The sequence below is a fragment of the Panthera tigris genome, chromosome A3, assembly GCF_018350195.1.
Source record: "Panthera tigris isolate Pti1 chromosome A3, P.tigris_Pti1_mat1.1, whole genome shotgun sequence".
Taxonomy (NCBI): Eukaryota; Metazoa; Chordata; class Mammalia; order Carnivora; family Felidae; genus Panthera; species Panthera tigris.
This window is the reverse complement of record NC_056662.1, coordinates 79,221,531-79,246,483: the sequence shown is the minus strand read 5'-3', so window position 1 is coordinate 79,246,483 and position 24,953 is coordinate 79,221,531. Positions and strand designations below refer to the sequence as shown.

The 24,953-nt window shown below is 41.1% G+C and overlaps 1 protein-coding gene across 12 annotated transcripts in view; it reads left to right on the top strand.

Moving 5' to 3' along the window:
• Positions 1–22,394, top strand: part of FAM161A (FAM161 centrosomal protein A) — a 71,016-nt gene extending 48,622 nt beyond the window's left edge. Inside the window, exons 8-10 of one of the 12 annotated variants that reach the window (XM_042981466.1) lie at positions 21,427–21,475; positions 21,600–21,710; positions 22,355–22,394. In XM_042981466.1, coding sequence (XP_042837400.1) covers positions 21,427–21,475; positions 21,600–21,710; positions 22,355–22,379 — 185 coding nt within the window. In that variant the 3' untranslated portion in view covers positions 22,380–22,394. Of the gene's footprint in view, positions 1–1,700; positions 1,730–5,699; positions 5,730–11,410; positions 11,516–11,744; positions 11,847–14,545; positions 14,582–21,426; positions 21,476–21,599; positions 21,711–22,354 lie in introns of those variants that run through there. The other 11 variants (XM_042981467.1, XM_042981468.1, XM_042981478.1 and 8 more) reach the window with 11 other exon arrangements.
• Positions 22,395–24,953: the final 2,559 nt, after the last annotated feature.

The following is a 24,953-nucleotide window of genomic DNA, read 5'->3' as shown; positions in this document are numbered from 1 at the left end:
ACCCTTTATTAACTTTTCTCACTCCTCTTTTTTATTTCCTCTATTTCTTTGCTTATACATCCTGAGATAACCTCCTGTATAAGTTAGCTTTTGCTGCATAACAAACTGCCTCAATTTAATGGCTTAAAACTATTATTTTTGCTCACAATTCTGTGGATCAGCAATTTGGTCTGGACTCAGCTGGGTGACTCTTCTGCTGGCCTTGCTGAGGTCACTTCATGCCTACAATCATCTGGCAGCTTGAATAGTTTAAGATGATTTCTGCTGGTAGATGGTAGATGCTAGTTGTCAGCTGGTTGATTTAAGAGGCTTCAGGTTGAGTGGCTCATCTACTCCCCATGCCTTCTCATCCTCCACTAGGATAAACTGGGACTCGGGGCGCCTGGGTGGCTCAGTTGGTTAAGCTTTGGACGCTTAATTTTGGCTCAAGTCATGATCTCACAGTTCGTGGGATCAAGCCTCACATTGGGCTCTGTAAGCGCCGATCTCTCTCTGCCCCTCCCCCATGTGTGTGTGTGTGCTCTGTCTCTCAAAATAAACAAACATTGGGAAAAAAATTTTTTTAAAGGATAGACTGGGATTCTTCACATGGCAGTCTCAGGGCAGCGTCCTAAGGGGTCAAAAGTGGATGCCACAAAGCATCATGAGGCCTGGGGTCAGAAGTCTCATGGTGTCACTTCTACTGAATTCTTTTAGTCAAAGCAAGTCACAATGCAGGGCCAGATTCAAAGGGTGAAGTGATAAATCCCACTTCTTAATGGAAGGGACGTCAGAGTCACATTGCAGAGGAGCAGACATACAGGAAGGGATCACGATCATGATCTTTGCAAACAATCTACCCATCTTCCCCACTCCCCAAGTCAGCTACTGCTCTAAGTCCTTGTCTTCAGAGTCCACCCTTTGGGGAATTAAAACTAAGATGGGGTGGGTAGGACTCAAACGTTTGGACATGCAAAGTTTGAGATGCTTATTGGAGAAATCCAAAGAGAGATTTTGAATTTGCAGTTGGATATATGAGTCTGGAATTCAGAACAGAGGTCTGGCCTAGAGATACTCAGTCTGGGAGTCACTGAAATACACATAAATATTTAAAGTCATGGGACTGGACAAGAGCATATAGGGAACATGTGTAGAGAGAGAAGAGGTCAGAAGACTGAGTCCTGGGCTACTCCAGTGATGAGAGGTTAAAGAGAGGGTGAGGGGTCAGCAAAGGACGCTGAGAAGGAGCAGCCAGTGGTGCCTTAGAGGCCAAGGAAAGAGTGTTTCCAAGATGAGAGAGAAACAGTGACAGGGAGGAGTTTCCATATACTCTGTATAATGTGTCCTGGGGTCATTGTTTCATATGTGTCAGCATTTTCTATTGTTAAAAAAAAAAAACCCACAGGCCCAAAGTGGCATTACTTAGTCTGAGTTCCCACACTGGTGCTTAATACATAATCTTTTTTTTTTAATGTCTATTTATTTTGAGAGACAGAGAACAGGTGCGTGGGCAAGTGGCGGGGGGGGGGTGCAGAGAGAGAGAGGGGGAGAGGGGATCCCAAGCAAGCTCCACGCTGTCGGCACAGAGCCCGAGGCAGGGCTCCATCCCATGAAACAAACTGTTAAGATCATCACCTGGGCCGAAATCAAGATGCTTACCCAACTGAGCCACCCAAGCACCCCTGAATACATAATCTAATTGCAATTTCAACCTCCCCCAGAAACACAGTCTTAACCTGTTGGCAGTGGCCAGGAATGTTTCAGCCCCTGCCAGTGAGTCTGCCACCAGGGCCCCTCCATCTCCCAAAGAAGATGAAGTCATCTGCATGATAAGACACCATGCTTTTCCCTCTAAAAAGCAGCCTCTCCTGGAACAGTTCTTTTCTTTTCCAAACATCTTTCTTACCCCCACCCTCTTTCTTTTTTTTTTTTTTTAATTTTTTTTTATAACGTTTTTATTTATTTTTGAGACCGAGAGACAGAGCATGAACAGGGGAGGGGGAGAGAGAGAGGGAGACACAGAATCTGAAATGGGCACCAGCTGTCAGTGCCCATGACACTGTGACAATGAGCTGTCAGCACAGAGCCCGACGCGGGGCTCGAACTCACAGACCGCCAGATCATGACCTGAGCCGAAGTCGGACGCCCAACCGACTGAGCCACCCAGGCGCCCCACCCCCACCCTCTTTCTATAAAAACCTTCAATTCTGTGTAACTCCTCGGAGCATATCTCTACTCACTAGATGGGATGCTGCCCAATCCATGAATGGTTTAATAAAGCCAATTAGATCTTCAAATTTACTCGGTTGAATTTTGTTACTTAGCAGTATCCATCTTCATTATTTTTATTAACTCACTTATAAGTGAGTTATTTTACAGCTCAAAGACAGAGATGAGCAGAACATTTACATTTGGGGGCAGGTATGTAAAGATGGAGTTGAGAAGGAAGCCAAGGAGGGGCAAAGGTCCGCAGATTCAGCACAGTACCGGGTCCTAAATCCAGGAGCTACCAGGGGCTCCTGGCTGGCTCAGTCGGAAGAGCAAGTCAGTCTCGATCTTGGGGCTGTGAGTTCAAGCCCCATGTTGGTGTAGAGATTACTTAAATAAATCAGTAAAAACCTTTAAGAAACAAAGGAAGTGAAGGATCAAACCATTTTAAATTTCACACTTAAGAGAAAACCAACATTATATTTCTTGTTTACAATTAGTTGGTGATCAGGTATTACCACCACCCACCAAATTTATTCTGCCAAATCCTGTTTGCAATTCATCTTATTTTAAATTAATTTTTGTCAAAGATCTGAACTCATGCCTTTCTTGGCCTGTTTGGGGATAGGATCGAACCTGCAATGTTGGTGTTGTCAGCATCACATTCTACCCAAGTGAGCTAACCAGCCAACTATGTACCTCATTTTCTTTTATTTTTAAAATTTTTTCAGTGTTTACTTATTTTTGAGAGAGAGACAGAGTGTGAGTGGGGGAGGGGCAGAAAGAGAGGGGGACACTGAATCTGAAGCACGGAGCTTCAGATCTGAGCTGTCCAGCACAGAGACCCACACAGGACTCAAACCCACAGACCATGAGATCATAACCTGAGCCGAAGTGGGAGGCTTAACCAACCGAGCCACCCAGGGACCCCTGTACCTCGTTTTCAAGTGGTTTTGTCCTCTTCCTTTGCCCGGAGTAACAATTTACCTTTCCTCTTCCATGTCTTCCCAAACTTATTCTTGTCATGCATTTCAGATATAATAATACTATAATTTGCTGAATAGGACATACCATGCCTAAAAGAAAGAAAGAGCCTACCTTAAATCCTGGGCTCAGAGCATTTTTAGAAAACTTTTTCCATTATTGGGGCGCCTGGGTGGCTCAGTCGGTTAAGCGTCCGACTTCAGCTCAGGTCACGATCTCACGGTCTGTGAGTTCGAGCCCTGCGTCGGGCTCTGGGCTGATGGCTCAGAGCCTGGAGCCTGCTTCCGATTCTGTGTCTCCCTCTCTCTCTGCCCCTCCCCCATTCATGCTCTGTCTCTCTCTGTCTCAAAAATAAATAAACGTTTAAAAAAATTTTTTTTGAAAAAAGAAAACTTTTTCCATTGTCTGTAAACAATTATTAAGAAGCTTTAAGTACATTTACTGTTAATAAATGAAACTTCAAAATACTTCTTTTGAAAAGACAAGGCAATTTCCCCTTTCCCTCCTTCCAGATGGCAGCGGCCGCATGGCTTCCCCACTTCTTCACAAGTTCTTAGAATCCCCTCCCAAATAAACCCTTGCTCCCAAATCCCTGTCTCAGGCCTTGCTTTTGGGGGAGCCCAAACCCAAACAGTATCCTTCTGAATACCTGAAACGTCTACCAGTGCTGAGCTCAAACTTCACCTGACAACAAACAGTGGTGTCCAGAGGCAGCTGACCCTTCCGTGGCCACATGTGCCCGGAATCTGAACAGCCATCTCTGGGATAGGCCAAATAGACATCTGGGCTTGCAATCCTGCACATGTAAGACACAACTAAGGCGAGTTCTCCTTTCCTTTTTACATTTTTTAAAAAAGATTTTACTTCTGGGTGCCTGGGTGGCTCAGTCGGTTAAGCATCTGACTTCAGCTCAGGTCATGATCTCATGATTCATGAGTTCGAGCCCCGCGTCGGGCTCAGCGCTGGCAGTGCAGAGCCTGCTTGGGACTCTCTCCCTCCCCTCTCTCTCTGCCCTTCCCCTGCTTGCGCTTTCTCTCTCCCAAAATAAATAAACTTAAAAAAAAAAAAAAAAGATTTTATTTTTAACTGATCTCTACACCCAATGTGGGGCTAGAACTTCCAACCCTGAGATCAAGAGTAGCATGTTCTACTGGCTGAGCCAGCCAGGTGCCCCTCATTTTGACATTTTAAAGCAGTGAGAGAAGAGACACAATGAAAAGACACACATTTTACAACTTCAAAACCCATTTGTACAATCTTTGCAGTGCATGTAATCGAAAAGCCAAATAGGTAATTAAACAAGAAAACATTCCCTTTCATGAGTGCCTCATATTCTGTCATTTTTTTTTCTAATTTCTTTTTCTTTTCCTGCTCTTTTATTTTCTCAACGTGGGGTTTCAAGAGTTTCATTTCCAGAACTAACTTTCTTTGCTTAATTTTTGTCCTCGGGGCTTTTGTTACTTCATTGGGTTTAGTGCTTTCAGGAGGACATTTAATGCTTCAAGTTCAATTAGCAAGCTCTCCTGGAAGAAAACACAAACCACTGTCATTTCTAAATTAATTCTACAACCTTACAAAATTTGATTTCCACAAAAGAATGTGAAAATCATCTTAGATAATTTAGGTAGCAATTTCATCTGACAAATGTGAGATTCAATTCTTTCAAACAAGAAGACGTGAAAGGTAAAATTGCTTTCAGATGAAAAATACATACCCATGATTTAAACTGTTTAACATCAATTACCCACAAAATCTTCTTTCCCTAGATTTACTTCTAAATAAAATCTAAGAATCAGTATTAAATATTCAAGGCTGCTGGTCTTCTACCTGATTTTAAGGCATGGTTAATTTTCCCATTTCCCAGGTGTTTAAATTGAATATTTCACAATGACAGGGATAGAATAAGAGGAGCCAACTACTGTCAGAGCCACATCTGAAGCCCACTCCTTGTTTTTTTTTTAATTTTTTTTACGTTTATTTATTTCTGACACAGAGACAGAGCATGAGTGGGGGAGGGGCAGAGAGAGAGGGAGACACAGAATCCCAAGCAGGCTCCAGGCTCTGAGCTGTCAGCACAGAGCCGGATGCGGGGCTCGAACTCACAGACCGTGAGATCATGACCTGAGCCGAAGTCGGAAGCTCAACCGACTAAGCCACCCAGGCGCCCCTGAAGCCGACTCATTGTAAAGTAATGCCGGATTCGTAAACTGGAACTGAAAAATTATGTAAAATTTTAAATAGAACCTCAGCATGCACTTAAATTGAAGTAGTGGTGGCTCCTTCAAAAGAATGGAAAGAATGGTCCTCAATATATTTTGGGCCACTGTGGATCAAAACAGAAACATCTTTCTGGATTGAAATTGATTTCTGAGCCCAGGGTGTATTCTTTTGAGTATCTCAGTAGTGCTACGTATTTCTTTTTTGAGAACGGGTTAATTTAAAAAAAAAAAAAAAAACAAACAACTGACCGAAGTGGAGCACCTGGGTGGCTCAGTCGGTTAAGCATCTGACTCTTGGTTTCTGCTCAGGTCATGATCTCCCGGTTTCGTGAGTTTGAGCCCCATGTCGGGCTCCGTGCCGACACTGTGGAGCCTGCTTGGAATTCTCTGTCTCCCGCTTTCTCTACCCCTCCCCCACTCTGTCTCTCAAAATAAATAAACTTAAAATCTTTTAATAAAAAAAGAAAAAATTCAACTCTATAACAACTTCTCTTCAATGAAATGTAACTCATGTATCAGATGGGTGATCATACCAGTGGCATTAGCTTAGCAAAAAAAAGCCTAGCGGTAAAAATAATGAGACTGGTGGTGTTCCCGCCTTGCTCAGACACTGCCTCTGAGATGAGTCTGTGGTGCCCAAAGATTTCTGGGCAATGCAGCAGCGTCACTGGCAGCTGCACCTCCCCCAGGGCAGTGTCTGTAAGCAGTTTGCCAATTACTGTACCCCTAGTACCTACTCTAGTGACTGGTGCACAGCGGGTGCTCGATAAACATCGGTTGAATGAATAAATAAGTGCAAACGTCCACAGTGGTACGAATTCAAAGATCCTGACATTCACTTAGTGCATCTATTTGAAATACTTGTTTTTCAAAATAGTTTCCATAATTTGAAAATACAGTAATAATATGATAGTTTATAGGAAATGCCACAAGCTACGCAATCTAATCTTATTTTATTTATTTTGGCATAATACCCCCTTCTAGATAGAGTCCATTTTTTAAAAATAAAACCGCACTTTTACAGTGATTATGCTGGATAGATAGGGAAGACAATATCACCCCCATTTTAGAGATTAAACATTGGGATGCTAGGCAGTTAAGTAATTTGTTCAACATTCATGTTATTAGTTAGAATGTATTTGGCCACTAATAATAGAAATCCTGTTATACTGACAAATGCCCATTTCTGACCAAACCACTCATGGTGCTGGGCATGGAGTCGGCTGCTCTTAAGGCACCAGGGCTGCAGGGGAGGGGCAGGACAGATGCCTAACTAAGACTGGGGTGCTACTGGGATAGAGCAAGGTGAGAATGCATCCTGGGTCAGTACTGTGTTCCCTACAGTCACCAACTGATTCTCAAATCTAGTTCTCTTAAAATCAAATGTAGTTTGTTTTAAGGGAACATGCTATAACAAAGTTACATTTGAGAAGTTCATTTTAAATGTTTTTTTTAAATTAATTTTTGAGAGAGAGAGAGCCAGTGGGGGAGGGGAGCAGAGAGAGAGGGGGGGACAGAGGATCCAAAGCAGGCTTTGCTCTGACAGTAGAGAGCCCCATGCAGGGCTTGAACTCACGAACTGCGAAATTATGACCCGAGCTGAAGTTGAACACTCAACTGACTGAGCCACCCAGGCACCCCAGAAATTCATTTTATAGCAAGTTTTCAGGGATTAGTAAATTTTACCCAGAGAACATGTTAGTAGTTTTATTCTGGTTGAAAGTTCAGTTTGATTTATGTATCTTATGTATTTTGATTCAGTTTAATACAGTTCATAAATACAGAGTTGTAGGGAAAATGCAAATTATACAAGTTTTTGTGTGTCATTTCGATTCTGAATTTAAAGTTATGTTACATTCCTATAGTCCTTCTGGTGACACTGCTCTAAGTCCCTTATCAACATTAGTTGAGTCTGCAGAATGTATTCCGGTAATTTTTGAAGTGGTGTTCTTTAATGTTTCCCCACCGAGAAGAATTAATGTGTCCTGTGAGCTTCTACCCTAAGTCCTCCTAAGAAATTCGAGTTCAATAAATATGAGATTTGTGATTAGCATCCTTAAGATACATACTATGCCAGTGTGGCAAACATTGTAAGTGGCTTGCCCAATAGCCATTGTTTTTATTCACAGTACAATTCTATTCTGGGCCCAGTTAAAATAGTGAACTCTCAGACTGTCTGGTAGTTGTGGGTACCATATAACATGGTTCTGGCCAATTCTCAATTCTATAAAAAGTGGACTGGGGACATACCCATTGCCTTTCCCCTCTTCTTCCTGCCTGACTCATGGACATGATGCTTGACAGTGGAGCAGCCATCTTGCCACCATCAAGATGAGAGAAACATCCTAAGAGTGGAGGACCACGGAGCTAGGAGAAACCTGGGCCCTTAGTGACTTCCTTGAGCGGCTGTAGCAGACTGGACTGCCCACATTTTAACTCTTACCATGTCAAAAACAAATCCCTATTTGGTAAAGCCATTTGTAGTTGGGTGTCTGTTTACATGCATCCAGATGCAGTGCCTGACAGACATATTCAGCATTTCCATTTTTTTCATTCTTTAAAAAAATTTTTTTTAAATATTTATTTATTTTTGATAGAGAGAGAGAGTGAATATGTGGGGAGGGGAGAGGGAGAGGGAGAATCCTTACCAGGCTCCACGTTGTCGTGAGATCATGACCTGAGCAGAAATCAAGAGTTGGACGCTTAACCAACTGAGCTGCCCAGGCGTCTCCAGAAATGACTTTCTGTAATACAAGTAGTGGCAATTTAGTGGCCTCAAGGGCCACAATCTTTCCCTAATGTTAAACTATCCTTGAAAAGGTGACTAAAGGGCAGTTGGAGAAGCTGGGCATACATGTACTTCATTTAATTCCAGAAGAGTTGTTTCCTGTGGTGAATATCTCTAATTTCATCATGTATCTACATCTCAAAGGAGGCCGTGTGAGCCCCTGGGATTGGTGCTACAAAAACTGACAGGGTATGCAGGTGGGTGCAGATGCACAGGCAGATTGAACATGCTAATATTTTTTTTTATCAGAATTCTTATTGTTTTCACTAGTGCTCTGGTTACAACACTGTATAGAATTTTAAAAATTTACACCAGGCCTGGAGTACCTGGGTGGCTCAGTCAGTTCAGCATTTGACTTCTGCTCAGGTCATTTCATGGTTTGTGGGTTCGAGCAACATGTCGGGCTCTGTGCTGACAGCTCAGAGCCTGGAGCCTGCTTAGGATTCTGTGTCTCCCTCTCTCTCTCTGCCCTTCTCCCACTTGTGGTCTCTCTCTCTCTCTCTCTCTCTCTCGCAAAAATAAATAAACATTAAAAATTTGTTTTAAATTTACACCAGGCCTGTTTTCCCCTAAGTCCAGGTGATTTTAGAGCATGATTATAAAATTCAATTAAAAAAATTTTTTTTTTCAACGTTTTTTATTTATTTTTGGGACAGAGAGAGACAGAGCATGAACGGGGGAGGGGCAGAGAGAGAGGGAGACACAGAATCGGAAACAGGCTCCAGGCTCCGAGCCATCAGCCCAGAGCCTGACGCGGGGCTCGAACTCACGGACCGCGAGATCGTGACCTGGCTGAAGTCGGGCGCTTAACCGACTGCACCACCCAGGCGCCCCTAAAATTCAATTTTTAAAAAACGAATATATATATACGTATATACGTATATATATACACACACACACACACACATCCACTAAAGCAGAAATGTCTGATTCTTAGAAACAGATATTAACCCTTGCCAAAACTGCCATTAATAGTCTGGGTAGATTTAAAAAAAAATTGTATCATTAGGACTTCTAAAAAATGCACTGAGTAATGGAAATAATACTGTGATGTGAGTGGCCTGGCCACAGAGAAAAGTCTTGTGCATAGTAGTGTTTTCTATATAAAGGAAGTCATTTCACATCTTTGCAAGTAACCATATGTTCTATTTGCAATGAATTCTGGAAACAAATTACCCCACAGAGCAAGTCTTTTCTAGTTCCTATCTCCCTAAATAATCTCTAAACAAAGCAAGCAAGCATGGGCTGAGCAGAATCTTTCATGCATCTTTAATATGTCATGATAAACAACAGTACTACTCATTTAAAGACAACACCATTACCAGCCTTTGTAAGTCCAAGCTCCACTCTCACTAGAAGAAACAACCTAGGGGCACCTGGGTGGCTCAGTTGGTTGAGCATCGGACTCTTGATTTCAGCTCAGGTCATAATGATCCCGGGGTTGCGGGCTGAGCCTGTGTCAGGCCCCACATTGGGCCTGGAACCTGCTTGGGATTCTCTCTCTCTCCCCCTGCCCTTCCCTCCCACTTGTGTACTCTCTCTCTAAAATAAAATTTACAAAAATTTAAAAAGGGGTGCCTGGTTGGTTCAGTCGGTTAAGCATCTGACTCTTGATTTCTGCTCAGGTCATAATCTCATGGTTCATGAGTTCGAGTCCTATGTCAGGCTTCGTGCTGCCAGTGCAGAGCCTGCTTGGGATCCTCTCTCCCAATCTCTCTGCCCCTCCCCCACTCTCTCTCAGAATAAACTTTAAAAATAATTAAAAATTAAAAATTAAAAAAAAAAAAGAAACAATGTAAACTCACCATCCATCTGTAAAACTGAACAGCATACTAAAAACTTACAGCCTGGAAGAAGAAAAGAGTGTGGATGGAGAAAGGTAGATACATAAAACCTCTCTGTTTCTTTTAACTAGATAAAGTTCAGAAAATTTGGGATCACTTATAAATTCTTTGTAGAAACTTGATGTCATTTTTTTCAGCCAAGTCCTAACCAAAAATGTCCCTTATGATCTGCCCCCTGCCCTGCCCATCTCTCCGATCTAATTTCCCACGGTTCCACTGTTACACATTCCACTCCAAAGCCACACTGGCCTTTCTGTGTTTGTCTTGCTCCTTTTATACACCAAGTCCTATCCCACTACAGGGCATTTGTACATGACTATCCCTCTGCTTAAAACACTTTTTCCTCAGATAATCACCAGGCTTGCTCTCTCGCCTCATTCAGACCTTTGTTCAGATTATCACCTCCTCTGAGAAGCCTTCCTAACTCCCATATCTAAAATGGTGCCACCTCACAATCCCAGTCATTCTCTGTCCCCTTACTGTGCTTTTCCCACATAGCATTTATCATTACTAGGCATTAGGTCATATATTTATTTGCTTATTTATTATCTTTCCTCCACTAGAACAGAAGCTCCACAAGTGTAGAGACATCATCTATTTTGTTCACTGCTATATCCTAGGGCCGAGAGGAGTGGCTAGCAAATATCATTCAAAAACATTTACTGACCTGGGTGGCTCAGTTGGTTGAGCGACCGACTTCAGCTGGGGGTCACGATCTCATAGCTCATGAGTTTGAGCCCCGTGTCAGGCTCTGTGCTGACAGCTGGGAGCTCGGAGCCTGCTTCAGATTCTGTGTCTCCCTTTCTCTCTGCCCCTCCCCCACTCACATTCTGTCTCTCTCTCAAGAATAAATAAACATTAAGAAAATTTTTAAATAAAAAAAAAATTTACTGAACATCTTCTAGATGCTGAGTATATGCTAGTGAACAAAACAGGAAAATCTCTGCCCAATGGAGCTTATATTCATAATAAGTGTGTGGTAAATATTTGTTGAACAAATCCTCAGGACTGTAATCCAAATCCACTAAAATAAACATTTTTCCCCAAAAGCTCATTAAAAAAAATTTTTTTTTAATGTTTATTTTTGAGAGCGACAGCATGAGCAGGGGAGGTGGAGAGGTAGAGAGAGAGAGGGAGTCACAGAATCTGAAGCAGGCTCCAGGTTCTGAGCTGTCAGCACAGAGCCCGTCATGGGGCTCGAACTCACAAACTATGAGATCATGACCTGAGCCGAAATCGGATGCTTAACCAACTGAGCCACCCAGGTGCCCCCACCCCCACCCCGTAAGCTCATTATAATGCATGTTAATGAAACCCTAGTTGTATTAGTGCCCCATGGCAGTATACCACAAACTGGCTTAAAACAACAAAATTTTATTTTTTCACAGTTCTGGAGGACAGAAGTATGAAATCAGTATCACTGGGCCCAAATCAAGGTGTCAGCAGGGCCTTCTCCCTCTGCAGGCTCTAGCAGAACCCATTCCTTGCCTCTTCCAACTTCTGGGGGCTGCTGGCCTTCCTTGCTTGTGGTGACATCACTCCAGTCTCTGCTTCTGTCTTCATATCACCTTCTCCTCTATGTTTACATCAAATCTGTCTGCCTTTATGGTATAAGGAGGCATGCGATGGCATTTGGGGACCACTGGATAATCCAATAATCTCCCCATTTGAAAAAAATCACATCTGCAAAGACCCTTTTCCTAAATATGATAATATTTGCAGGTTCCAGGGAAAAGACCTGGTATCTTTGGGGGCCATCATTCAGCCTACTGCACTCCTGTTCTTGCAGCTGGAGGGAAATCCTTATCAGGAGAATACCAGGAGGTATCTTTTCCTTACTGCGTTTGTCTTTTCCCCTCCTTGGAAAACAGTGCTTATGTCTTGAAAACTCAGACAGGCAATGACTCTCTATTTGCCTATGTAACAATAGAATTATATTTTCCAGAGAACCAGTGTAATAGTATTTGTGACTCATTCATGAAAGTGTTTGATTGTCTTCCATCAAGAAACTCCCACAAAATTAAGTTAATGAACAGTGGGGGTGGCAAAGCAATACTTGAGAACAAATTGTTTTATATCTTGTACCATGAGATCCCATCATGATTTGCAGACAGAATATGAAATCCTCACCATTCATCACTTAGAGTCATTATCTCCACATCACAAAAGCAGCCTGTGACCTCAGGGTCCTCATCAAATGCCAGTGGACAAAGTAGTGTCCAGCTTCCCAGGAAGACCTGGAGCTCTGCAGCCTTTGGTGTGTTTGGGAGCCCCTACAATAAAGGACGAACAGACATCATTAAGCAAATAAGCCCATTTTAATGCAATAATGTCTCTGAAATTTGATTTGGAAGCCCAGAATTTATACTTGCCCTGCTCTTTGGCTTCTGAAAAGGAAGAAAGTATGCCATAAACTTTTTTTTTTCCCTACAACTTTATTTAAAGTATTTTCACTGCTTCTTTAGTGGGAAAAAATATTCTTAGTGGGATTTATTTCCATATGGTCAAATTTAATCAGTATGTAAAGTCACACTTATTTTTCATAGTAGTATTTTGCTCGTGTAAAAAAATCTCATTATTAACTAATATATTCTATTGAGAAAGTCAGGTCTAACAACAACAACAAAAAGATTTGAATGATTCTCATGAATCTTATTTCACTTATAATGAATTCAGGGGAACATCTTAATTTTATTTAATTTTATATAATTTTGCATTAGTATTTTATTTATTTGTTTTTAAAAGTTTTTAAATGTTCATTTGTTTTGAGAGAGAGAGAGCATGAGCAGAGGAGGAGCAGAGAGAGAGAGGGAGAGAGAGAATCCCTAGCAGGCTCTACTCTGTCAGTGCAGAGCCTGACGCAGGGCTCAAACTCACAGAACTGGGAGATCATGACCTGGGCTGAGATCAAGAGTCAGACACTTAACTGACCGTGCCACCCAAGGACCCCTATTTATTATTATTTTTATTTTTATTTATTTATTTATTTTTTTAATTTTTGAGACAGAGAGAGACAGAGCATTAGCAGGGGAGGGTCAGAGAGAGAGGGAGACACAGAATTCGAAGCAAGCTCCAGGCTCTGAGCCATCAGAATAGAGCCCGATGCGGGGCTTAAACTCACAAACCGTGAGACCATGACCTGAGCCAAAGTCGGATGCTCAACCGACTGAGCCACCCAGGTGCCCCTATTATTATTTTTTAAGATTTTATTTTATTTTATTATTTTTTAAAGATTTGTGAGCCCCCAAGATCAAGATTCACATTTCTACCAACTGGGCCAACCAGGCACCTCTACCACCAAAAGATTTTAAAGAAAGGCAGTGGTGTGCTCAAATCTGCATTTTATAATGATCATTCTAGTGGAAGGAAGAGAATGGGTTGGAGGTTGGCAAGACTGGAGGCAGATGTCTATCAGGATGGGGTGCAAGAGGTGCATGGGACAGTGTAGTTACCTAAATTGGAGCTCAGTGAGGAAGTTGACAGATTTGAAAAATAATTTCCCCTAGCAACATTTTTTTAATTGAAAAAAAATTTTTAAGTATTTATTATTGGGGCGCCTGGGTGGCTCAGTCGGTTAAGTGTCCGACTTCGGCTTGGGTCATGATCTCCCGGTCCGTGAGATCGAGCCCCACGTCGGGCTCTGTGCTGACCGCTCAGAGCCTGGAGCCTGTTTCAGATTCTGTGTCTCCCTCTCTCTCTGACCCTCTCCCGTTCATGCTCTGTCTCTCTCTGTCTCAAAAATAAATAAACATTAAAAAAAATTTTTTAATAAATATTTATTATTTATTTATGAAAGAGAGACAGAGACAGAGACAGATTGCAAGCAGGGGAGGGGCAGAGAGAGAGAGAGAGAGAGAGAGACACGGAATCCGAAGCAGGCTCAAACTCACAAACCTTGAGATCATGACCTGAACTGTGAGATCATGACCTGAGCGGAAGTCACAGCTTAACCGACTGAGCCACCGAGGCGCCCCTCCCCCAGTAACATTCTTAAAACAAACAAGAAAGTTAAGTGCTTTTGTGTAACCGTGAAAAGTTTGAGTGGTCTGTGGTCAATGAGTTTTCAAATCTCTTGCTTATTAGCCTAATTTTATATCACTAAAGATCAGGCTGGACAAGAGCTTTCTGTAATTTTTATTCCGAAGTCACCTGACATAAGCCTAAATAAGTAAACCTAACCTGCCTGCCCACAGAGTATAGAAACATATCGAAGCTGCTCTGATCCTAAAAATGTAGGTATTGCCCTGGCACTTCTCTTGGCTCTCAGAACCAGCTGGTGAATTCATCTGCTGTTATCCCGGATCATCCTGCTGCCCACCTCAACACCTCCCATCCCTTGAGATAAAGGGATGGATGCAGGTTGCAGGACACGCTCAGGAATGGAAAAGTCAGAGAACCTACTTCTCCCTGAGTCCAACCACACACATTCCTCTGCCTTCACCTGGGACAGTATGGGGCTACTTCTTTGAGGACACGGAATGATTTCCATGCCAGCGTTCAATTGCATTTCTTCTCTTCTCCAGCAGGTGGCAACAAGTAAGTGACAAAACTCCCAAAGAGAACAATTCACAGCCAAAGCCAGAAGGGCACTGGATGCTTAAAATTCTTAACTAAATGCCAACTGTTGAAATATTTAAATTTTGTTCAAATTGGCATAAAATGGAAGGCCTACATAAGGTCCTCGGAATTATAAATAATTGTGGCAGAAGCAAACATCTTAAAATTTTTACAAAAACAATCCTAAATTTTATGGCTTTTTCTATAAAAAGATGATGCTACTGATCCGTATTTCTATATTGTTCTCAATCTTTTCAATCTCTTGCTAGTATAAATAATGCTACAATAAACATCCTGTATGTATGTATGTATGTGTGTGTGTGTGTGTGTGTGTGTATATATATATATATATATATATATATATATGCATGCATATGCTCTTGAATGATTATTTATATAAGATCAATTGCTGGAGGTAAAATTGCTGAGTCAAACAGTATGACTATTTGAATTTTAACAGATATTGATTTCCAAATAGTCCCGCAAAAGGTTTGAACCACTAAATGTTCTTGTATAAATACTATATCAGGCTAAGGCAGTGATTTTCAGACTATATACTGTGGGAACCCTTTCTTTGAAAGAAGTCCGTTTCAGAATCCAGACTGTAAAGCAGAAAAGGAGCTTTGTTTTGGTGGAAGTTGATACAGGGGTGGGAGGCCTGCAGCTCTGCCCCCTTGGCCCTCACCTTAGCCTGTATGGCAGCCCCATGCAGCCTCCTGGAGCACAAAACAATATAGGCAGTTCCTTTCTTTCAGGCAATGTGTCCTCAAATATGTATGACTGGCTGAAAGTAGCACTAACATGATTGAAGACCTAAATGCCGCTAGTAAGCCCCTAATAACCCTTGGTTTCTAACTCAATTTTCAGTAATTTAGCCCTAGCTCTTGATATGTGTGCTTTCACTGCTTTCTTTTCCTTTACTATGAACGTTTGATTATGGCTAAATTCCTTTTTTTTAAAAATATATATAGGGGCGCCTGGGTGGCGCAGTCGGTTAAGCGTCCGACTTCAGCCAGGTCACGATCTCGCGGTCCGTGAGTTCGAGCCCCGCGTCAGGCTCTGGGCTGATGGCTCGGAGCCTGGAGCCTGTTTCCGATTCTGTGTCTCCCTCTCTCTCTGCCCCTCCCCCGTTCATGCTCTGTCTCTCTCTGTCCCAAAAATAAAAAAAAAAAAAAAAAAAAAAAAAAAAAAAAACGTTGAAAAAATAAATAAATAAAAATATATATATTTTTTTAAGTAATCTCTACACCCAATGTGTGGCTTGAACTCACAACCCTTAGGTCATGAGTTGCATGCTCTACCGACTAAGCAAGCCAAGTGCCCCAATTATGACTAAGTTCTGTTCTTTTTATTTTATTTTCAATTGTTTAATTTTTTAAAATGTTTATTTTTGAAAGAGAGAGAGAGACAGAGCACAAGCAGGGGATGGGCAGAGAGAGAGGGAGACACAGAATCCGAAGAAGGCTCTAGGGTCTGAGCTGTCAGCACAGAGCCTGAAGTGGGGCTGAAACTTATGAGCAATGAGATCATGACCTGAGTTGAAGTCGGACGTGTAACTGACTGAACCACCCAGATGCCCCAGTTCTGTTCCTTTCTGATAGTCAAATGATTTCCATCTTTGTCATAATCATACTAAGCACATGAAACCTAAACTTGCTGTCACTGGGATCAGTGCTTTTATTATTTTTTTCCTCTTCATTTTATTTATTTATTTATTTATTTATTTATTTGAGAGAGAGTGTGTGTGCACTCATGCACATGAGCGGGGAAGGGGGAGAGGGAGAGAGAGAATCCCAAGCAGGCTCCATGCTCAGTGAAGAGCCCGTCACAGGCCTCCATCTTTTGACTCTGAGATCATGAGCTGAGCAGAAATCCAGAGTCACGTGATTAACCAACTGAGCCACTCAGGTGCCCCTGTTTCTCTTCATTTTAGTAAGAGAAGAGCAAGATGCAATAAAATATTCAAATAATTACACAAACTCATCAACAAACGCAGTGACCACAACTGTCAAAACAGAGATGAAGCTCTTGGCTGTCTTGCCATATAACATTTCAAAATATTAATTCATTAACTGACATTTAAGAACCTGAACCGAAGGGAAGGTGGGTTGAGGTACAATACATAGAAATAGGGTACAATACATAGAAATACATAGGTGGGTTGGGGTATGATTCATAGAAAGACAGGTGATAAAAATGTGAAGATCTCCCTACGTATTAAATGATAAAATGTAAAGATCCCCTATTCAGGGGTTTCGAAGCCTAGTTTCACTGTTTTCTGAACAGATTTAACAAATCTATGTGCCCAGGCAAACGACGAAAGAAGAGTGTGCCGGGGAAGAACACAGAGATGTCTGCTGAGGCTGAGCTGTCATTAGTACTGGTCCTCTCTGAGAAGCAGACATCCCGCTCAGAGCTCTCTGAGAGAGTGTGTGTGAGATTCCTCTAAATAGAGGCCTCTGCTTCCCCTGCCTTCCCAAGAGAATGCTCATCTCTCTCTCTCTCTCTCTTTTTTTTCCTCTACATCTTTTCACTTTTATTCTCATTTTTGTCAGATTGAAACCATCCAAGGTTTATTTCAAGGTTGCTTCACATAGGCATAATTAGGCTTATTATTTTGAGCCAACCAGGTATTGTCCCCCTTTTCACAATTATATAATGCTTCTTGAAAGCATCCAGAAATACTGGCTCTTAGAGACAAGGATGGAACACATTCAACCGTCTAAAAGAAGCAGATCTCTAGCCTCAATCAGAAGCTTATTGTGAAGGAAGAAACAACTCAGTAAAAACCACACAGAATGCTAGAATGATTTTATTCATTGAGTCAACAAATACGCGAGGCCCCGGGAAGCAATGTGCTAGTTGCTAAGAGAGTACAAAATGTACAAACCGCGGTCACTACCCTGAGCCTATGATCTCACCAGGGCAACTAGGCATACACACCCAAGAAGTTACATGATCATAAGGTAGTTTTTGAATAAAATGTGAAATGGGTGGTACAGATTATGGTTGCTGTGGAAGAGCCACCCTTTCACAGTCTCAGTTTATTGGCACCCTTAGAGGTTCCCATGCCCTCGTTCCTGGTCTAGCCACTTTAATTACATCAGCATCTCTGAATCCTTTGCCCACTTGATCTTTCATATCTGCCTTATCAAGCCTCAATCCTGGGTAAATTCTACTATCTGCTTTCTCAGCTTACTCTCCCCAGGTGCTAAGCATTGCTAGAAAGAATGATGTCTTTGCTTTCCCTGATTCTCAATGTGGTATCTCACAGTTGTTTTCCCAATTTGTCCTACTCTCCTGGAGCTCCTGGTCCCAGAGGCTTCTTCATCTCAGCAGGTGACATGACCTCCTGTGTAGGAATCAAAGATGTCTGACTTGATTTCACTTTCCATCCTTCCGATCTGAAAATTTTTTCTGATGCTCACTCGTCCTTTCCAAAAATAACTTCTCCGTCCTTTCCTGGTGATCCTCTCCCCTACAGACTTCCTCCAGAATTTGACCTAACCATGATTTTCCCTCTCCTGCAGGATCTGCAGTCTTTCAGCCTCTACTGGCTTCTTCTCAACCCACAAACATGTTCAAGACTGCCCTATTCTCTCACCTCCTGCATTAGTTAATTACACAACAAATTACCTCAAAATTTAACAGATTAAAACAACAAACACTTGCCTCCCAGTTTCTGTAGGTCAGGAATATCGGGGCGCCTAGGTGGCTCAGTCGGTTAAGTGTCCGACTCTCGGTTTTGGCTCAGGTCATGATCTCATGGTTCATGAGACCGAGCCCCGCATTGGGTTCTGTGGTAACAGCGCAGAGTCTGCTTGGGATTCTTTGACTCCCTCTCTCTCTGCTCCTCCCCTGCTTGTACTGTATCTATCTCTCTCAAAGTAAATAAACATTACAAAAAAAAAAAAAAAAGATCCGCTTACTTGGTCATTCTGGGTCTGGGTCTCTCAGGTAGCTACAGTAAAGATGTCAGCCAGAGTTTGGCTTGGGGCTGCAGAATCCACTTCCAAGGTTGAGTTTCCTCACAACATGGCAGCTGGCTTCCCCTAGAGCAAGTGATCCCAGAAGGCAAGAAGGAAGCCCCAGTGCATTTTAGGACCTGAGTCTCAGAAGTGGCATACTGTCACATCTGCCTTATTCAGTTTACTAGAAGTGAGTCACCAAGTCCAGCCCACACTCAAAGGAGCAGAATTATTTCCACCTCTCAAAGAAAGGAATATCAAAAAAGTTGTGGACTTATTGTAAACCTACCACATCTCTCAAATAAGCCATTTTTTAAGCCTGCTAGTTCTTCAAGCTACTTCACTGCTTCCTTACTCCTTTCAGTGCCATGTTTCTCCAAGCAGCGATCTGTTCCCTTCCCTTTCTGTCTCACCACCCAATATTCAGCTATTGACAGTCCAGATGATTATTGGCTAACTGAACACTGCTGCTGTTGGGCATAATATCTGAATTAGCGTGGCATACAAGGCCACACAGCACCTAGCCACAGCCTACCTTTTTATTTCATCTCCCCCAGTTTCCCTTCCACCTCAGCTGGGTGGAGTTCTCATCATCATTCTCCAAACATGCCCTCTGCTTCCCATTTCCGTGCTTTTGCTCAGATGGTTTCTCTCACTAGAAAGGTCCTCTCCTCACTTTCTCATTGTTCAAGACACAGTTTAAATGCCTTGTCATCCAGGAAGATTTCCTTGCTCTTCCCGTCCTTCCTCTCTATTCCCAGAGCACATTGTCATTCCATTTTACACCATTATTGTGTTGGTACACATCTTTGTATTCCTTTCAGCACCCCAACAATACCTGGTTCATACTAAGTCCTTAATCTTTTTTGAATGAACAAATTTACCTAAATCATTAAGATTTAATTTTACTCTTATCAAAAGGCAAATTAAAGTCCCTATAATCTCTAACTCTATTAGGCTAACATAACATATTGAGCTAAGGGAAATTGCAGAATGGTCTCTGCTAAAGAGGAATAGTCTTCTTTTCTATTATTCGAACAATTTTAATGGAGTGACTCAAATTAAATCACGATTATTCTCCAAAAAGGTTTGCTTCTGAGATATGTTTGCATATAGTATTTTTACAATTCCTGGTCAACACGAAATTTCCATGGAAACAGATCACACACACTGGAGAAGAAAAGAATTGAATTGTGTTTGAGCTGCATTTTGTCATCTCCATGGAGCTATTTGTGCTAAATATTTGAGTGCGTAGGGAAACTATAATTTAAAATCACCAAGTAAAGACATAATATTTAATGCTTTTTAAAAATGATAATATCTGCTACTGGTTTTAAAGATTTTTGTTAATATGTGGAGATAATATAAAAAGAAGTTTCGAGTATTTCTTAAATCATACGTTAATATCAGATAAAATACCCTTTTGCTTCTTTGCTAGTGCAGAAGAGGGGAGACATTAAATGCTTAGCTTGGAAAGGGTGACATCGCTGGTTTTGGTCAATAGATAAAATAATTTCTAACAATGATCTATCTAACAATTTTAATTCTGATATGACTTATCAAATAGAGACAATTTAAAATATACATATAGAAACTAAAAGACAAAAATAATTTTCACTCACCAAATAGTACTGTAAACCTTTATGATTTGAGAAATGTATTCTTTTTCTAAGCACTATAAAAACCTACCCAGGAACTTAAAATCACTAGAAATACTATATCTTGAAGATTATCTTTTTCTAATCTGTCTTTGGAATATAAATCTGTCTTCATACATCGAAATTATTAGAAATTTATTCAAACAACTAAAAATGTTCAAGAGGAATCAGAAACATCTCAGCATTTTCTTTGCATTTTCATTCAACATCACCAGTTAACTTTTATTTTCATATTTCAGTAAGTATAATCAGAACAAACATAGCAGAAAAAAGGAAAGAATTACAAAAGCTGTACATCCTGTTCATTAAAAATGTGCACATAGGCTATTCATATGAAGAAATGACATCACACTTCACACATCACTTGCTCCACAATTACAACAAGTTTTGGGTGTTTTTTTTTGTTTGTTTTTTTCTTAAAAAAATTTTTTTAATATTTATTTTTGAGAAAGAGAGAGAGAGAGAGATGGAGTGCAAGCAGGGGAGGGGCAGAGAGAGACACACACACAGAATCTGAAGCAGACTCCAGGCTCTGAGCTGCCAGCACACAGCCTGATGCAGGGCTCGAACTCACGAACCATGAGATCATGCATGACCTGAGCTGAAGTCTGATGTTTAACTGACTGAGCTACCCAGGCACCCCACAAGTGTTGGTTTTTAATGTTAATGAAAGAATGTATTGGTAGAAGGCAGTTTTAATGTCTTAGTAACACACTTAGCTTGTTCTTTATAGATCAACTCTCTACGCCAAAATTTGTCTTACAAAAAAAGACCATGTCTCTTACTTTGCCAGGGACAAAGACTGTGAAAAAGCAAAAAACGTAAAAAGTCAAAAAAGCAACAGAAAGCTGTCAATGGATTATCCCTTCCACGTAGCCAGTTTTAATTATTTTCTGATAGTTATGCTCTGGCGGAAATTTGAATGAAGCCTCTACCTAGTCGTCTGAGGGATAATAACCCCCTCGGATAGGTTTGCTTCAAGCAAACTGTCTCCAGTTGGGGGAGGGCCGGCTTCCAGGGCTATGATTCTGTTTCCTCACGGGCCTGGAGGACTGCCTACACCTCCAACTACATTACTGGCAACTGTGCTTACAGGCCGAGGAGCTCTAGCTATAGGCTTTGTCCTCCTTATAGGATCCAGCTTTCCTTTTCTGGGGCCACTGTAGCTTTGACTGGAATAAAAGGCAGCTCAGAGGTGATTATACGTTGACTCTTCCACAGGGGGTGTGACTTCAGTGGATGGAGGGCCAGCCACATGCCCAAAAGAAAGGTAAGCCTAAAATCCAGGGTATGATGATGGAGGCAAAAAAAATGGTGAAAATGCCTGGAAATAGACATTTTGATGAAATTTAATGAGAATATACACACCGTAGATAATCTATTTTTCCCTTCAGATTTATTCTGCAACCTACTCTGTGCCCTGAGAGGTTGACCCAAATGAACTGCAGCACTGGGCCGGTTTGGGTTCAGAGGATGTGGACGGGGCTGCTCCTGGGAGGAAATTGGTAAGAGAGGAAGGATGTTTATTTCCCTGGCTCCCTCCCTGCCACATTGCCATAGGTTGACTGTTTCCCTTCGCCAAAATTACGGCTCCTGTTAGGTGCCCTCACCACGAAGCTCACCCTCAAGGGTTCAGCAAGCATTCCTTCCCCTTGCCCTTTCAAGCCTAAGTGTGGAAATTTCTCCCCGCTGTTACAAGCCTTGGGGCACTACAACATCCCTTCTTTTTCTCCCTAAATCTTGCCTTTATAAATAACCCCTTTATTAAACTCTCCTTAATTACTCAGTTTCATGGTGCCATCTGCTTCCTGGATCCTGACTGATACAGATGGTATTGATTTTCAACAAGATATCTCAGAAACATAATTCTACATTGCAATTTGGCTATACAATAACATTCATATTATGGGCACATTTCCTTGTCCAGGCATATTTTATGACTAAAGCCTTCCTAAGCCTCCAAGCTCATCCTTGAAGTACACTGCTTTCTCTCTCTGCACAAGTGAGAGGGATTTAGAACAGTCCTACCTTCCATTCTGAGAATGAACCAAGACTCTGGGCATATTCATGAACAAGGAGTCTGTAGCTTTCCCTCAAGTTGTGGCCAATCTGACTAACCTTCAGTCCTGTTTATTTGTTTTCAAATTAGCCTCCCTGATGGAACTGGAGCCTGACCTTGAATCCCAGCCTTGTAATTCTGGCCAATACTTTCCCTAGACATTTGATTCCCCCACCACCACCACCATTGTCTTTCAGCTGGCTGCTTCCTATGTCACCAAGATGGACCTTCTTGTCACTATGTCTTTGGCCTGCTCCTGAACCTAAAAATAGTCTGACTCAAAAATCCCTTCTGTTATACTACCCCTGTCCCTCGGATACGAGTCATATTCACTGATTCTCCTAGAATCTCCTATTTGGACTTCTGGCGCCTCCTTGGAGGCTATGCCTGTTGAGCGTATATTCATCCCCTGGCTCTCATGCCTCCAACATGCACTATGGAAGTGGGATTCTGGAGTAGTTCATGGCCACACTTACATCACTCATGATCAACACAAACTGAAGGGGAATGGACAATTCAGTGTTAAAAATAGAGAGTAGCACAAAGCAAGAATCAGGAAATGTGCTTTTAGCAAAGATACTAAGGATAATGCATTCTAAGCAACCAATACACATATTGCTCAGTTTATTAATGAATTGGCATTTTGATTTACAAGTCATCCCTTATAAGTCAATTCCCTAAGGCTTAATCACCTTAGATAAACTTTCAAAATAAGGAATTTAAAAGCCTGAGGATCAAGATCCAGAAAAGAGAGTAATAATTCTTGGACTCCAATGTAAAGACTCTGCCAAGGAACAATCTTAAATGTCCAAAAATAGGGGAGAAAGTTTAAAATTATGGTATTAATTACAGCTACTTTGTGGGACACCTACATATGTCACTTTAACTCTTAACAATCCTGAAATTTTGGTATTTTACTAATGACCAAGACTGAGAAAGGTTAACTGCCTTTAGTCATACTGCTAGTATTTGAGGAACTGGAATTTGAATTCAGGCTTGTTTAAAAGCTCCTTCTTCTATGTTCTGCTAATACATCAATATGATCCAAAGCAGACTCCACCCCAAGAGTGGAGAGCCCAATGTAGGCTCGAACTCACAAACCATAAGATCATGACCTGAGCCGAAGTCGGATGCTTAATTGACTGAGCCACCCAGGTGCCCCTAAGTAGTTGCTACCTTAAAGCAATGGGATTATGTTTTGATAAATTTATACCTAAGTATTTCATTTTTTTTGAGCTATGAAAAATATTATTTAGCAGTTTTTGGTTTTCAATTCTTAGTATATAGTAACACAGTTGATTTTTGTGTGTTGACCTTGTATCCTGCAATCTTGCTAAACTTAGTTATTAGTTCTAGATTTTCTTTTTGGGGGGTAGATTCCTTGGAGTTTTCTTTGTAGACAATCAGGTCACCTGCAAATAGGAAAGATCTTATTTCTTCCTTTCCAATCTGTGTATGCCTTTTATTCTTTTTTCTTACTTCCACTGGCTAGGACTTCTGGTATGTTTTTGAATAGGAGTAGTGAGATGGCCAGCTTTGACTTGTTCTCCTTCTTAGGAGGAACCACGCAGCCTTTCACCATTAAGTACAGTGTTAGCTGTAGGGTTTTTGAAGATGCTTTTATGTTGAGGAAAGTCCCTTCTATTCCTAGTTTGCTGAGAGGTTTTTTGTTTTTTTGTTTTTAATTTGTTTTGTTTTGTTTGTTTTTCTAGAGAGGTTTTTTTTTTTTTAAATCATGAATTGATGCTTAATGTTGCAAATTCTTTTTCTGCATCAATTAATATAGTCAAGTGATTTTTTTCTTCTGTAGGCTGTTAAACCGATTAATTTTCTAATATTAAACAAGCTTTGCATTCTCAGAATAAACTCCAGTTGGTCAAGCTATGTTATTCTGTTTTTATATTACTAGACTCAATTTTCTTTTCTTTTGTAAGATCCACGTCTGCGTGGGGCTTGAACTGATAACCCTGGTATCAAGAGTCACATGCTCTACCAACAGAGTCAGCCAGACGCCCCTATGGGATTCAGTTTTCAAGTATTTTATTGAAGATTTTTCCATGTTCATGAGGGACATTGATAGATAGTTTTCTTTTCTTGTAGTGATTTGGGTTTTACTACCACGGTAATGGTATTTATATCTCCTTTGTTCTTGTTGATTTTTTGTTTGCTACTTTGTTATGAAGAGAGGAATATTGAAGTCCCCAACTATAATTGTGGATTTGTATATTCTCCTTCACTTCTGACAGATTTTGCTTTATGTATTTTGAAACACTTTGGTTAGATGCATAAACAATTAGAATTCTTATGCCCTCTTAGTGAACTGACTCCTCTATTGTTATGAAATGACCTTCTTTATCCCTGGTCATTTTCTTTGCTGTGAATCCTACCTGTCTGATATCAATCAACCCATTCCAGTTTTCTTTTGATTAGAAATTTTCAAAGTATGTCTTTTTTCATTTTTAAACATTTAATCTCTAGATCATATTTGAGGTAAGCTTCTCATATATAGCAGATGTTTTTGTTGTTTTATTTTTTGTCCATTTTGACAAATCTCTCATATTTCGTTGCCTCAAATTCCATTTTAGCCAAGGAAATCCTAGGCACTGATTTGCGTAAGCCTGGCAATTATTGTGACAAAAGGGATAAAATCACCTGATTGGATAACAAATCAGAGAACAAATCAATAGGT